At 40.7% G+C, this 16,771-nt stretch overlaps 1 protein-coding gene and 1 pseudogene across 15 annotated transcripts in view; both read left to right on the top strand.

The window, feature by feature from the left end:
• The window catches only part of LTBP1 (latent transforming growth factor beta binding protein 1), a 424,762-nt gene that overhangs the window by 273,370 nt on the left and 134,621 nt on the right, over nt 1–16,771 (top strand). For 8 of the 15 annotated variants that reach the window (XM_033838746.2, XM_033838744.2, XM_033838747.2 and 5 more), the window contains 4 exons: nt 5,975–6,142; nt 8,926–9,153; nt 11,367–11,389; nt 16,028–16,127. In XM_033838746.2, the coding sequence (XP_033694637.1) occupies nt 5,975–6,142; nt 8,926–9,153; nt 11,367–11,389; nt 16,028–16,127 (519 nt within the window). The remainder of the gene's footprint in view (nt 1–5,974; nt 6,143–8,925; nt 9,154–11,366; nt 11,390–16,027; nt 16,128–16,771) is intronic. The other 7 variants (XM_019943234.3, XM_073791454.1, XM_019943240.3 and 4 more) reach the window with 3 other exon arrangements.
• Nucleotides 13,167–14,671, top strand: LOC101321081 (GA-binding protein alpha chain pseudogene; annotated as a pseudogene).

Genomic DNA, 16,771 nt, shown 5'->3' with positions numbered 1-16,771 from the left:
AAAAAAAAAAAAAAAAAAGAATTTTGAGCCTGCATATTTGCTGTTTCATAATATTCTTGACCAATGGACTTGGTGCTTACTGACAGAAAGAGAGGGTTAGAGAGAAGATGTGCTTCTGCCCTAACTCTGGAAATCATGAGATGCCAAACTCATCCCTTCGAAAAGCCAGTCATATTCATGAACATCATTTCTTTTTAGTTTCTGCAGCTTCCTTATGAGATATGAATTATTTTACACAATAGGAAGCTGAAGCTAGGAGAGTTTAAGTAACTTTTCAAGATCATATAGCTTGTAAATGACATTTGAGGTTTAAAATTGGGTTTTGTGCCTCTAACTTTAGGGTTCTAGATCAGGGATTGGCAAATTATAGCCCATGGGCAAAATCTGTCCCACCGTCTGTTTTTGTAAATAGTTTTATTGGAACACAGCCATGTCCATTCATTTATATACTGTCTAAGGCCGCTTTCATGCTGCCGTGGCAGAGCTGAGAAGTTGAAACAGAGACCAAATGGACCACAAAGCCTAAAATATTTATCTTGCCTTTCACAGAGAAAATTTGCTGACTTTTGGGCTAGATCAATGCTGTCCAATAGAACTTTCTGTGATGATAGACAGTGCAATACAGAACATTTCTGATGTGATAGACTAGTCACAAGTGGCTGGTGTGACTAAGGAATTGAATTTAAATTGTATCTCATTTAAATTTTATCGAAGTAGTAGTATGTGGCTAGGGTCTAACAAATTGGATCTCATAGTTCTAGATCTTTTTTTTTTTTATAAAGCTGATTGGGTAAATGACTGCTAGATCTCTCTAGCAGAGAGAGAAAAATGGGCTTTCCTTCCTGACTTGGTGGTTTTGTCCATGGTGACATTGTTCTCCCCAGAAATGAGGCTGGGAACCTCTGTGTCACCTCTGACTCTGTCATCTCCTTTGGTCTCCAAGAAAATCATTAGATCTTCATAATCTATTTTCTACCTTTTCCTTTCTTCCCACCTCCTCTGTGGCTGTCGCAGCTTAGGCTCGCAGTTTTCCTCACTTAGTGGTCTCACAGCATCATGGCCTTGAGGTTGTACAGACAGATCTGTGCCAACTGTTTGCTCCCACGTAAAAGCAGTAACAACCAAAACCGTGACAGTAATGTAGTAATCTTTACTGTGTACTTACTAAGTACCAGGCACTGTGATGAGTACTTTATATAGATTATCAAATATAATACTTCCCAGATTTCTATGAGGCTTGTAGTGTTGTTCTTCCTATTTTAGAAATGAAGAAGTTGAGGCACAGAGAGTTTAAGGATCTTTCCAAAAGTCCCACAGCCTATAAGCGGTAGAGCCCAAATTTGAAACTCCATTTGTCTCACTCCACAAGCTGAGCCCTTAATCAGGAAGAGGAAACTGGTCTAAATTGACAGGAGCAAGTCATCTATTTAAGCGGAGCCACTATTTAGTCTCACTGTAAAATGCTGGTCTGACTCTGCAGTGGCCTCAGAATCATTGTTTTTTTTAAATTTTGGTTCTCGCAGAATTTATTTTTAATAACCCATTTCCTGAAAAGGGTGCCTATGGGCTCTTACTTCCCTAGGAAAGTCATCTCTCAGACTCCTTCTAACAGTGTTACTTGCTCCCCACACCTGCATCCCAGCACTCATCCCATTGGGACTTTAAGCTTTAATGGCATGAAACTCTAATGTGGAATTTCATCCAAGAAGTGAATAAGGATATTGGAGGTGTTTGGGGGAGGGGGGGAGTGAAAACAAAGTAGTAGGAGAGGCTAGCTGGTATGCTGTCTCCTCAAGTCTTCTCTATTTTTCAACTTGTTCCAAGTACCAGGTTAATTTATATCTGCTTAATAATATTTACATTTATGTTTGAATTGATAAGAGCAGCATGGCTTTGAAAGTTTAATCAGAGTTGGTTGTACGACCCTATAATTAAGTATAAGTTGGTTAATACATTATTGGGGAGCCCAAATGTGAGAACCATAGCATCTTCCCTTCTCACGGTGGTTTGTTATGTAATCACCATCAGCATTGGATATATTTGGTGGAGATTCAATACTATACTTGGGTATAGAGCTATATGTTTATTTCTTTGGAAGATTTTTCCCATGTCTGTCACCAGGAGCAAAAGATTTGTTTTCTTGACTGACTGATGTGGCATTTCTAGTAGGGTTTACGCTTCTGAAATGTTTTTTCCTCTATATAGAGTACCTGAATCTGTGCACCTGAACCTTAGCAACACATCCTACAAAAAATACAATCTGCAAAACCCATATTTCAGGGTACCTACATATATGAACCTACCAGCACGCTTTGTAATTCCTCCTCATTGCTCTGTCCCATTCCCATTTCCACCAATTCTTTAGCAATCTTTGGGCAATATTGACTTTTTTTTTTAGTATAGCGTAAATCCTTATGATGCAATAGACTATATAATCACGTTTATTATATTTTAAATAATAAATGTAGTACACTAATGAATTAGCCTTTACAACCAGCCTTTCAGTCTGTGGTTAAAGATACTCAGACAGTAGAAACACCAATCATGCATCATTCTAGGTAGCATATTGTTCCTGGGTTTATGTGTCATGTTGAATGTGAAAATGCTAGAGGTGTTTAATGAAATAAGTGAATTGCCATATAAGTCATTTGAAATGATAAAAGAATAACAGGTGACTTAGGCATTAAAATAGAGGCCATTTTAAAGGGCACATCTTGTTAGAAATCTGAGGGAGGCATAAATTAACACTTTTTGATCCACATAATTATAGAGCAAAGAAAATTTGAATCATAGGAGCATTAGTATAATTTAGGTATGTAAGCCAGACCGTTCCAGTGGCTTTCTCCTGGGATTTCTTCCATCTTTGAAGGAGCAGATTTTTTTTATTAATGGCTTATTATTATGTGCACTTGGGGTGAAGCACAATGTTTAGTTACAACACGGTCTGATGTTCCCTGACACACCAACAGCTGAGTTTTGATGATTCTGTAAGCCAGTGATTCTTATTCCCTTAAAGACCCCCACTTGAAGTGCGTTGGAAGCTGTCGTGGAAAAAAAAAAACAAACACCAGTATCCTAGCACTTAGGGAGAATCTCTGGGTTAGGAAACGATGCAAGGACAAAAACCTATAAAACAGAGACCTTTCAGGAGAAGATGTTTAGGAGGAATTAGCTTCCTTGACTCCTGTCATTACTCTCCACATGATAAAATGCCTAACATTTTGCTTTTTCTGTGTGTGTGTGCGCCACGCATGGAGCCTCAACCAGAGACTTGCTTTAATGAACAAGCAATCTCTTATAATTCACTTACACACAAATACACATACTAATCCCTTAAAAACTGAATTGCTGATTTGGAGTTTGGGGTTAATCTGGGCGGTAGGCCTGATATGTTACTTTAAAGTGGAGTCCTTGGATAGAGGAGCAGAGTAAGTGTAACAGGGATGGTGCCTAAGGTAGTATCACTACCCTGGATATGAGGGCGAGGTGGATACCAGGGAGCGAGTGTGGACAAGTCAGTGCAAGGGGCCAGTGTCACCGTCTGCCAATGTCCAGGGTTTGGGGAAACTCTGCTCTGCTTTAAATGGCCCTTGTTCTTGGGATCTAGAACTAACCTTAATGCGATTAGTGTTATAATTAATCCCTACCACGTGTAAAATAGGCTCTTGTGAGTTGACCTGACGTTGTTTCTATGGAAATATGTGTTGTGAATTCCAAACACTTTGGTTGGAGAAGAAATTTTGGAGCAAAATCCTTGGTGAGCTGATTATCCTAGAACTATGTATATGTTCTTAAGATTATACAACTTATATAGGGAGACAGACACACACCCATATGCTATATAATTGATGGTCAGTCATTCCAGAAACTTATCCTTTTGGAGGTAATAACCATACTCATAAATTTTCTTTTACTTTTCTTCTGTGACCTTTAATCTTTCATAGCTGACTTGCACAGACTCCAGAAAGTGAGTAGGAGAAGGGAGAGGAAAAGACTCAAACTTCTCCCTTTTACCACATTTTTAGTAGTCTTGGGCAAACCTGGCCTTATTAGAGGAACTAAGTTTTGAAGCCTTAGGAAGGCCTCCTCTGCTCCCCTCAATCCTCTGCTCCACCCTCCAACTCACCCATATCCTTTTTTCGACTGTTTTCACTTTGTTGAAATTCTACCACTACAGCAGTGATCAAGTCGTGTGCAGATGCCCCTGAGAGGATGGAGGTACCTGCCTTTATTAATAAGGCAGGCTGACGTGTATTTTGTGTCTACTCTGAAGCAGACGTTTAGCATATGATATTTTGAGTCTATACATTGAGCTTGTCACCTATAAGTGAGGGAGTTACTGAGGCTCAGCCCGTGTATGAGTTAGCATTCTCTCCAGGGAAATGGAGCCAATAGCGTGGGTGGATGAGAAGGGATTTTTAGGGAATTGGCTCACATGAATGTGGAGGTTGGCAAGCCCCAATCTGCAGGGTAGGCTGGCAGCCTGGAGGTCCTGGGAACAGCTAATGTTGCAGCCAGAGTCTGAAGGCTGTCTGCTGGCAAAATTCCTTCTTCCTCTGGGGAGATGAGTCTCTTTTTCTCCTAAGGCCTTCAACTGCTTGGATAAGGCGCACCCACATCCTGGAGAGTCATCTGCTTGACTCAAAATCTGCTAATTTAAATGTTAATCTCATGTGAAAAATACCTTCACATCAACATTCAGACCTGTCTTTGACCAGCTATCTAGGTTCCGTGGCCCAGTCAAGTTGACACGTAAACCATTGCAGCCAGTCAAAGTGACTTCCCTAGGTTATGTTGCTGGCAAGTGGTGGACACACTATGTGAGCCCAGGTCTGTCTGGATCTAAAAACCCTTGCTCTCTTCACTGTGCTGTAGTGCTTTCATTGAATCAGGTTGTTTCTTGTAGCAGAGATGTCAGTCGTTTTGTGAGAATGAAAATTAAGCTCTGAGCGGGAAAGGAAGGTGATTTGGAAATGCCAGGTGCTAGAGGAATTGGGTAATGGAAAGGCAAATTGGGAAAAGCTCATTTGGACGCTGATGCAGTAGAGAAGAGCTTTTGTTGACATGGGGAATGGACAGAGAGGTGACCATCAAGCTTGGTCTATTCAGCAGTGTGGACTTGGCCTGGAACTGGCTCTGTAGAACATTCTCCGTGCACATTTACTCTAGAAAATGATCTTGAAGGCAGGGCCATGTCTTTCTTATTCTCATAATTGCCCTATGTGCCCAGTAGCTGTTAGATTAATGAAGTCTCATCTACTAAATTTATAGAAGAAGAATCGGAATGAGGACTTAGGTATTGGATGACTGTGGGCGGATGTGCTTTTGCGATGTTTCCTGAGGAGTTGAGGATGTCATCTGTTCCTTCTCTGGTGTGCTGTCTGGCTGGACCGGGGGCCTTGTGTGGCATTGCCAGTCAGAAGCTGTCCTCTGCCTCCCATTTGCTGGTCACTAGCCTAGGATGAGACCAGATAGGGCCCTGCAGGCTCTCACGGTCCTCCAAGCAAGAAGAGTGATAGCTGATTTGTAGTATCTACTATGTTCAGTTCCTGACTTTCCATGATACCTGGCTGTTTACCAAATTCTGCCCTAGAACTACCTCTCTTATGGCTAAATACAGGACAACAAATGAGGTAGTGATTGTGATAATTAGGTTTTATAGTTAGGTTTATTTGGGCAGGTTTATTTTGGTTGAAATTATTTGTTCTCACTCACGCACACATAGTTGATTTTCAACACTTACTAAAATGGAAGAAGGGACCAGACAGAGACAGGGACGTTTGATGTCCTGACTCTCAAACTCACTTGGTCAATTGACCCTAAATCAAGAAGGGTAATGCCCTACATCTAGACAGATTTATTCTGAAGTATGATTTCTAATCCAAACTTTTAGGTTCATTTTACTATTATGTAAAATGTCGAACTGGTTTTTGTCGTTTCTTGGGTGACGTCAGGCCTTATCTCTCTGCTTCAGCGGATACCCCTGTGATCTCTGAGGAGAAAGGGCCCTGTTACCGACTTGTCAGTTCCGGAAGGCAGTGTATGCACCCCCTGTCTGTTCATCTCACCAAGCAGCTCTGCTGTTGTAGTGTGGGCAAGGCCTGGGGCCCACACTGTGAGAAATGTCCCCTTCCAGGCACAGGTAAGACATGCCCCGCTGTGCGCTCACATTCATTCCCGGTCACACAAGCACACAGGATGATTTGGGCAGCTTGGGTTATTTGTGGTTTCTGACTTTAAAATTAGTTATTAATAATGCGATGTGTTTTTATCCCTTTTGTAAAAACCATGAACATACGAGGTTGAATCAGTGGGAAAAATTACATGCAAAGAGCTTTTCCCATTTGTGTGTAACATTAGACTTCCTTAATGTTAAGAAAAGCCATTGCGTTTTATCCCTAGCTTCTAGGGCCCTAAGTCTGTTGTTTGAAAGTGTGGAGAGACCAGAAAGCCCTGTTGGACTTGCACTTTCCTGATGATTGCTCACCGCCTGCACAGCGACTAGACCTGGTGCAGGTTAACTCTTTCACTCATGTATTGAACAGGTGCCTCTCAGGTCCTGTTAAGAACATTGTGCTTGATTTCTCCAGTTGGAAATGGAGAAAATTATATTCACTATGAATATCATTGATTGAATTTATGCTCTGAAGATTAATAACTCAAGGGCAGATCCTGCCAAAGCTCCCATGAACTTCTGGGTGGGAGCTGAACATTAAGAAGTGATGATTCTTTATCCTTCAGTTGAGTACATAATGGCCTAATGCCCTGAAAGCATAAATTTATCTAAGTGCCTTGCTTATACCAGGGAGTCACCAACTCCTCAAGCAGGGTCAAGTAGAGTTAAAGAGAAGAGAAAGAAATATACCTGCAGATACTGGGCATGATATTATCAAAAAAGGAGTGGCCCCAATTTCACTGGCATGGGGTAGGCATAAAAAAAGTCTACTCAGTTTCTTGTTCCATAAGGTGCTTCCCGCATAGGGAAGTGTATTAACTCTCACAGGGCCATTTAGTGTCTTAGGCCTGTAACTTGCACTGTTGCAGACAAGTTTTAAATATAAATTTAACTATCGTGAGCCATGTTTGTTGATGGCTAGGATCAGAAAGAACTGGTAAAGCAGAGACAGTATAATGTTGATGGTAGTTTGGTTTACTGGGTAACTTGACACATCTCCAGAAGGCCCTAGTATCCTCCTGTGGAATCTGATCCTCTCAGTATTAAAAAGTAATAATCAGTTAAATTCATGATCTTGATAATTCACAGACCCACTTTAAGTTCAATTTTGATAGCTTTTGTAACCCTTACATGAAGCATAACTCAAGACGGTAAATGTAACAGCGGAAGACTTTTCCATAAAGTGCAGTAACTAAGTTTGAAAATAATATTAAAGATAAAATTTTGGCACTTAACCAGTTTTTGGATGTATGGTGATTTTCATAAGAGTAATGTTTAGTTCATTCATGCTTCAATCATGCTTTTGATAGAAAAACATGCTTCAATCATGCTTTTGATAGAAAAACATTTTTGCTAGAAACATCTATTCTTCCAGATGAAAATTGTATTTCATAGTTAAACATAAAAATGAGGTTCTACCATTTAATGTGTGATCCTTAGAAAAACAAATTTTAGCATGTTTTAAGGAGTATTTGGGGGTTTTATTTTTACCAAGAGCTAATTTTAGGTCCAGAACATCAAGAGGAGATCTCTTGTTCAGTGGAAGTGAAAAGTGACTTATTTTACTTTCAGTTTTAAAAGTAGAAATAAAGACGTTGACCATGAGCTCCTTGGTGTCTGCATTTGGTAACTTGCCTCCAGCGCTGACACCAAAGGGCTTAGGTGGATCGTTCCTCCTCGGGCCACACACTGCCTTGCCTCTCTTGTCTTTCCCCTTGACTCATTCCTGGCGATTATGCGATGGAGGCTAGCAAATCACAGGTCCCCAGTCAACCTTTTTTTTTTTTTTTTTTAAAGCATACAAAACCACCTTCCTGGCAGGAATAGCAGTTCCAGTGCATAGAATATTTTCTAGCCCTCAGGATAATTCAACCAGTTGGTCATGGTCAGGCTTTTGCTCACTTGTCATCCCTCTCCTTGAAAATACCTACATTCTAACTTGGCGTGTCCTTTTTTCCTTTATTTCTACCCATCATCTCTTTAGCATGTGTATTTCGCTGGATTCCTTTTCACCATCCTGAGAATCTCTCTTCAAAGCCACTTGCCCTGTTTCAATCCTTCTTAACCAGCCTCCCCATATCAGCTGATAACCTCCATCCTGGCTGAGTCCTTTGGTTTCTTCAACTGGAAACAAATTAGGATGATTTCAGCACCTCATTTCCCTCAATAGTGATTTCTTTTTCTTTTTCAACCTTCTTGCTAGTCATTTAACTTAGATGTTACTGAGTTCCTGGTTAATAACTAGTGAAGTTAGACCAAAGCAAGAGGGAACAGTCTGATTTTTGCTGATATTACACTCCCCCTGAGATATATATAATATATATAGTATGTTCTGTACCTAAAAATCTAATGTATTACATATATTTTATGTGTGTAATACATGATATGATATAGAATATTAAATAGAAAATATGATATGTATGCTATCTCCTAATTTGTAGCTGACATGTTAATATATATAAAATATGTGCTCTCTATATGCTATATATGCTATATATATATATAAAATTCTGATTGGGTAGGATAAGGAATTAACAGATGGAGAAATGTTTAGTAAAAGAAAGGGTTGGGTTTTTTCTGTAAATATGCAAGTTTGACAGAAATTCAAGCATTTTGCATCTGTTTTTGAAGTTTTTAAATGTAACTATATTAGTGATGATTTATTAAGAGATATTCATCATGCTGTTTTCCTCTGTATAAGTTTGCACTTTTAGATTTTTAAAAGGAATATTTTCCCATCCCAAATCTAGCTGCTTTTAAGGAAATCTGTCCTGGTGGAATGGGTTATACGGTATCTGGCGTTCATAGACGCAGGCCAATCCATCACCATGTAGGTAAAGGACCTGTATTTGTCAAGCCAAAGAACACTCAACCTGTTGCTAAAAGTACTCATCCTCCACCTCTCCCAGCCAAGGAAGAGCCAGTGGAGGCCCTGACCTTCTCCCGGGAACAGGGGCCAGGAGCGGCGGAGCCAGAAGGTGAGAGTGGAAATGGATCGCGGACCTAGCCATCTGTCTGTGGGTCTTTGCTTTGGTTTCCCTGCTTATAACCTCTAGAACAGGGGTTTTCAGCCTTGGCACTATTGACAATTTGGGGTGGATAGTTCTTTGATGTGAGGAGCTGCTCTGTGCATTGTAGTATGTTTAGCAACATCCTTGGCCTCTAACCCCTAGAAGCCAGTGGCACCCTCCTCCTCCCAGTTGCTACAACCAAGAAGGTGTCCAAGTATCACTAAGCGTCCCCTGAAGGCAGAATTACCCCTGATTGAGAACCACTGCTGCAGAGTAGTATGTACCTAGCAGGTGGCAGTATTCCACGGTCATCTCAGGACATTGTCTTGTGTTTGGGAGCTACTTTTTCTTGGTGTTTATTCCTGGAGAGTGATTCACATTTTTCAGGGAGTAGCCTGAATTCATTTCTGTGTCTACAGGGCCATTTAATAAATATGTATTTACTTTAAAAATGGAATCCATAGACTTTAAAAAGTTAAAGCGTCAACTGAGCGTCCATGAAATAGAGTCTCACAGGCAGTCAGGGATAGGGGGAAGCAAAGTGAAGAAAGACAGGATCAATGAAAGAGATCTTGGCGATCACCTAGTGAAGTCTTTTAATTTACATTTTGAGAAACCAAGACTTAGAGCAACTGACTTGCAGATGTCATACAAAGAGTATGTGATATGACCAAAGAGCACATTTTTCCGAGGAAGTGGTTAAGGCCGGCTACTCCAGAGGGAGACTAGAGACAAGGGTCTTTGACTCTCTGGTTCGGAAAGAGGGATTATCTATCTCCATCTCTCCATAGAAACCAGCATGTCCAATACTTTGAATATCTTTGTCACCACAAAAGTGCTCACCCCAGATGGGAGGAACAAAAATCTTAGCTTTGTGTGGAATAGGTATTGGCTTTAATAAAGCTCCTGTTGACCTTTCACACTTGATTCTTAGGTCAGAATTCAGGGTTTTGTGAGGGGAGAAGGTGCCATTTATGGATTTTGTGAGGGGAGAAGGTGCCCAGGTTAGTGAGGTGCTGGGAGCTTGGCAAGGAAGAGAGGTCTCTTTTAAGGGCTCTGAACTTGAGGGGCTCTCTTTTCAGGGCTCTGAACTAGAACTTGTGTTCTAGCCTATTTTATTCCCCTCTCTCACTTGCTGCATTTCTCCTTGGTTAGGCAGACGAGGTAGGACCTCACCTAGAATTGACAGTGCTGGCCAGTTTGCTCCTGTGCACTTGGCCAGATGTTTGCACCTTCTCCGCCTTGGCACAAACAGGAGGAAATGGACTGTGGTCCAGATTCTGCCTCAAGAGTTTCTTGGTGGTGGGTTAGACAGGATAGAAAGTTAGTTGACTTTTTCTAACCCCAAGAACATTGCAGCAGTGCTAACAATCTGGGGCCCTGATTGGTTTTACAAGTTAATGCATCTGCCTTTTATATTAATGTTTATAGAGACATTGACCCATGAGAAAAATCCCTGTGATTATTGATCTAAGGCTTAAGGACTAATTCTACATACTGATTTTTGAAAAGTGTTTCAAAATAGAAAGGCATAATCACTCCCGCCACCACCCTATAATAATGTCGATGATGGTGTAACCTGTGATTTGTTCAACATACAGATGCTAATCTCTCATTGGATCTTGCTGGCTTGTGATTCTTTTCATGATCTTGTTAGCGTATCTTCCTGAAAATGCTCACAGGGCTTCATTAAAGATCACTACGCACTAAGAATGCAGCACCCTTTCTTTGGTCTCTTATTGAAATAGGGTGTTCTCTTTTAACAGTGACATCAGAAAGCATTTCAAACATTATTTATTATGTTAAGGATAAGTATAATGAATATGTTTGTTTTCCAAGGTGTGGGAAGTTCTACAAAATTGAGATTAGGCATGAAACAATGTACCAGGAAGTGTTGCCTCCTTTAACTTTTTTAGTTAGCAAGTGAGTTGGAAAGAACTTCATCACATCTGCTACCTGATCTCCTATAATTGAGGAATGACATAGCAGAGATACTTTTCCCCTGTCAGTCGTGTAAAATTCTCCAAAATGGTAGATGACCATAATTCTGCATTTGATTTAGTTTGATTCTTAATCCTGTTGGAGACATACTGAACTTTTGTTGCTTTTTAGAAAATGAAATATTATGTAGTGGACTGTCTTAAATTGTACTAATGTCCTTCTTTCTTTTTTGATTTTAGTGGCAACTGTACCTCCTGAGAAGGTAATTTATTCACTGTTTGCAAGTCATCTTTTGTTACCTTCAAAATGACATTCTTCTAGATTATGTGTGATTTTTTAAGACTTAAATACAGTAACATGTCTATTATGCATTATTTCGTTTAAGGAAATATAGCATTCATTCAGTAAATATTTATCGAGCACCTACTGTATAACTGGCACTACTCTGAATGTTAGGAAAACAGTAGAGAACAAATCAGACAAAACTCCTTGTTCTCAAGGAACTTAAATCTAGGGAGAAAAAAACGATAGGACTGATGGGAATCAGGGGCTTAAATGAAATTCAAGGAGTCAGTTCATGGCCTGGACCATCCATGGAAAGAAAGGTTCTGACATGTTTATGTAATTGTGTATTCTCAGAGTGCATATATATACTGAGTGATGTACTTCTTAGTTCAGCTAATATTTGACGTGCATGTTTGAGTTAAATTGGAGTAGGAGCAGAGCTTACCCTTGAAATTGATAATCAAATGCTGGGATATTACTTCTTTAAAATTTTAGAGAAATTTTAATCTATCTTTTTTTGGCACCAGAAGAAGGCTATGAATTGTGAGATTTATCAGTAGAAAATACTGGCATTTGCTGGAGCTCTGTCCTATTTATGTAATATTGTTCCTTGTCTGAATATTTCTTTATTGGTAACATGAAAATTAGGTAATTATTAAATGTTTATACATTTGTGTAGTGTTCAGTTGGCAAGAATGCAGTAATTATTAGGATTTAGATGGGTCATATACATATGTGAATTATTATAAGTAGTTTTGTAAATCTTTAGCTTATAAATAGGGGGATAGAATAACATAAGTGTTAAAAGTGCTGAAAGAATCCAGAAAAAAGGAACGATTTTAGACTGATAGCATCCAATAAGGAAAAATGTTACATTATATTGACCCCAAAAGAAGTACAACAGATATGCATATTTGCAGCTCTTGGGTAGCATTTCCAAAGATCAGTGATGTACAGTAGTTTGCAATTTTGTTGATTTTGAATTTCGTTGTGGGTGATGAGTGGGAGGAATCCTTTAGCCCATGAGTGGGCCAGCCAGCTCCCTGACAACCTCATCGTATCTGATTTTGTTCTCCTCTGTTTATGATTGAGTTTATGGTAACTCTCATAAAGGATCTGAAAGAGGGCCTGAGAATTTGCTTGTGTACTTTTCCTGCAGTTTATTTGGAGAGGAGGCAGTGGGGGAAATGCAGCCATAGGCTTTGCGGGCTTGACTTTTTGCAGAGGTCTCACGATATTAAAGATTGATGAAGAGAAAGCAGGGTGGTCCCTTGATGGGAAATTACGTGCGCATAGGTGCAGTGGAGGGAGGGGACAGCAAGAGGTCAATTAGGGGAACAGGAGAGACTCCGTTAGAAAGAGAACTTGGTGGGGGGGACGCTGCTTTGGAAGGCTTGGAACACCAAACTGCAGTTGCAGTCGGTGGGGAAATACCCTCCTCCTCAACTGGACCATACTTGTCAAGTGGAGAAGTGACATTGGTTAGGAAGTAGGAAGTCGGCCGCCCCATGCTGCTGGGGGCAGGGAGTAGGGGGGCAGGTGTGGAATTCTGTCTGTAAGCTGTGGGAGTGGACTCACATCTGGTCATGGTCTGCTCCTTGCTAGCATTGACCATGGGCTGCAGGGGGTGGACTGCAGTTGAGACTGACTGGGGTCACCTTTTAATAGATAATAGAAAAGCTAGTCTGTATTCTTAAGAAGAGGGGGAGACTCACCGGACAGGAAGCGTCTCGGAGACAGTCGGCGACCGGATGGCTCTAGGTGAGACAGAAGCCAAACAGGAGGAGGAAGTGGAGGGGTCAGCTTTTGAAATACTTCAATCATGACGAAAAGAGAAGCAGAGGAGCTGATAGAAATTGAGACTGATGGAACAGAGAAACCAGAGTGCCCAGAAGAAAGCATTGTTGAACAAACCTACACTCCAGCTGAATGTGTAAGCCAGGCCATAGACATCAATGAGCCAATAGACAATTTAAAGAAACTACTAGAACCAAGACTGCAGTGTTCTTTGGATGCTCGTGAAATTTGCTTGCAAGATATGCAGCTGGATCCAGAATGAAGTTTATTTGACCAAGGAGTAAAGACAGATGGACCTGTACAGCTTAGTGTACAGGTAATTTCTTACCAAGGAATTGAACCAAAGCTAAACATCCTGGAAATTGTTAAACCTGCGGAAACAGTTGAAGTAGGTATTGATCCAGATGCCGAAGCAGAAGCGCATCTTGTTGAGGAAACTCAAGTGATAACTCTTGATGGCATAAAACACATTACAACCATTTCAGGTGAAACCTCAGGACAAGTGACGAGATGGGCTGCTGCTCTGGAAGGTTATAGGACAAAGCAAGAATGTCTTGGGGTACCCTGTGATCCCATACAGTGGTGCACAGACCAAGTCCTGCACTGGGGGGTTTGGGTAATGAAGGAATTCAGCATGACCGATATAGACCTCACTACGCTGAATATTTCCGGAAGAGAACTCTGTAGTCTCAACCAAGAAGATTTTTTTCAGCGGGTTCCTCGGGAAGAAATTCTCTGGAGTCATCTGGAACTTCTTCGAAAATATGTATTGGCAAGCCAAGAACAACAGATGAATGAGATAGCTACAGTTGATCAACCTGTGCAAATTATTCCAGCATCAGTGCAGTCTGCTACACCAACAGCCATTAAAGCTATAAATAGTAGTGCAAAGGCAGCTAAAGTACAAAGAGCTCCAAGGATTTCAGGAGAAGATAGAAGTTCACCTGGGAACAGAACAGGAAACAACGGCCAAATCCAACTGTGGCAGTTTTTGCTAGAACTTCTTACTGACAAGGATGCTCGAGACTGCATTTTCTTGGGTTGGTGATGAAGGAGAACTTAAGCTAAATCAGCCCGAACTGGTTGCATAAAAATGGGGAAAACGTAAAAATAAACCTACAATGAACTATGAGAAACTTAGTCGTGCATTAAGGTATTATTATGATGGGGACATGATTTATAAAGTTCAAGGCAAGAGATTTGTATACAAGTTTGTCTGTGACTTGAAGACTCTTATTGGATACAGTGCAGCAGAGTTGAACCATTTGGTCACAGAATGTGAACAGAAGAAACTTGCAAAGATGCAACTCCATGGAATTGCCCAGCCAGTCACAGCAGTAGCCCTGGCTACTGCGTCTCTGCAAACAGAAAAGGATAATTGAGCCCAGGACCTTTTGGGAGTCCAAGGTCTTGCTTAAATGTTAGAGCAAGTATTGCTCTTACCTTTATTACTGAATTTGAATCTTCTTTTATTTCTAGACTGTACAATCTGATGTATGATTTTTTTATATGTATTTCATACTCTTGTGAAAAAAAGGAGGGGGAAATGTGGGAAAAAGTAATAAGTGCTCAATGTTTCTAGAAGACGCATCACAGCAGGATTAACTGAGATGGGGAGAAAGAGGAAGCTTGAGAGGTCGATTAGATGACCACAGGAAACTGAGAATGAGAGAGTGAGTGCACACGAGGGTAATGGGGGCTATGGATGTGGAAAAAGATGAACAAATATAAGGAATAGTGGAAATGAGCAGGGCTTGGAATGAGGAATGAAAGAGGGGTACTAAAAAGTGACTTTAAACCTGGACAGGTTAATGGCTGTGGCGTTAATAGAAATGAAGAAGGTGGAATCAGAGCCTGGATGCTTTGGGGAAGGGATGGGTTTGAGGAATTTGTGGAATATCTAAATGGAGTTACCATGTAAGCACTCATGCCTACACAATTGGGTCTTTGATGACATACTCAGGCAGGATATCTATTTTATCAAAAGCAGAAAAGGTGATAAGGTAAAAGGGAAACAGAGGCCAGGGGAGTGGGCTTTCTGGAAGATGACAGTGATTAAAGCAAGGAGTGCTTTAACCAGGAGTGGTGATGTGAGCGCTCTGGGCCCACAGTGGTGTGAGTGAGGTCTCAGATCCTTACCTAGCCCGATTGTTCAGTCTGCAGGAGCCCTAAGGAGCTGTAACTGGAAACTGAGCCCTGGGTGCCAGTCTGTTTCTTTGCTTCTGGCCCAGAGGACAGGAGTAGTCAACAGGATGTGTGAGGTGTTCCTCCAGGTCCCTATTTTTCTGTTGCTGTTTGACTACCAGTATTCTGAGAGGTGGAGGTGTAAAGTTACTGTAATGACTGACCGGCTTACTGTATTTTAATGTATTGTGTTCTTTGTTATGGCATACCTGTATCCATTACTTAATCTGCAAAGTGTGGCTGGACATTTTATTTGGGCAGAAGCCACATGTGAATGAGGTGATGGTGGAGTTCTCCTCTGGGGTCAGTTTTGCCTTGTTCCAGACCAAACGTGGGCCCCTGAGCCAAGGCATTCGTTTAAAATATCTGAAGAGACCTTTTGCTTTGGGCCCCCGGGAAGTGGGTGAGGGTGTGTGCACATATCAGCACTGCTGGGAAAACTCAAGGGCTTAGTATAGTAGCAGCACAGCAACGGTTCATTTTTTTTAAATTTCAAGCAATTGCCCAAGTTTTTGTGTACCTGTGATATTTGTTGCCTTTCTAAGAGTAAAATTTATAAAAATAGTAATATGTGGAAACTAAAAATTCCTACCTTCTGTTTTCTTCTTTTTTTCTTTTTAATGCAACCATCTAGGAAATACCTTCATTGGATCAAGAGAAAACCAAACTTGAGCCTAGTCAGCCCCAGCTCTCTCCAGGCATTTCCACTATTCATCTGCATCCACAGTTTCCAGGTAGCCTGTGTTGATTTGTGCTGTTTGTAAGAGTACTATGAATAAAAGAGTAAGATGAGGATTTTTCTGTGTCTTTGGTTTTAAAGTTTTAATCAGGAGAGTTCCTAAGTGAAGTAAAATGTGAAATACACTTATGTATATTAATATACTTATATAATGTTAGTGTAAGTATGGTACAGTCAATCCTTCTTTATCCGTGGTTTCACTTTCTGCGGTCAGCTGCAGCCCAAAAATATTAAATGGAAAATTCCAGAAGTAAACAATTCATACATTTTAAATTGTGCATTGTTCTGAGTAGCATGATGAAATCTCGCGCCGTGCTGCTCCATCCTGCCTGGGACGTGAATCATCCCTTTGTCCAGTATCCATGCTCTATATGCTTCCTGCCCGTTAGTATAGGAAAAAACATAGTATATGTAGGGTTTGGTACTATCTGCGGTTTCAGACATCCACTGGGGAGGTCTTAGAACATATCCCCCTCAGATAAGGGGAGACTACTATATTATAAGTATTATAATGATAAAATTTTTCACTATTTTCTGTGGTCAGGAGTAGTATATATTATTAGAACATTATTGAGGTTCATCATTTGATGAAGGGTCATTTTTCTTGGCTTCCAAATTGCTCTCAGATATTCTTGCTAA

This window comes from Tursiops truncatus, chromosome 14 (genome assembly GCF_011762595.2).
Source record: "Tursiops truncatus isolate mTurTru1 chromosome 14, mTurTru1.mat.Y, whole genome shotgun sequence".
Taxonomy (NCBI): Eukaryota; Metazoa; Chordata; class Mammalia; order Artiodactyla; family Delphinidae; genus Tursiops; species Tursiops truncatus.
This window is presented reverse-complemented; position numbering and strand designations above follow the sequence as displayed.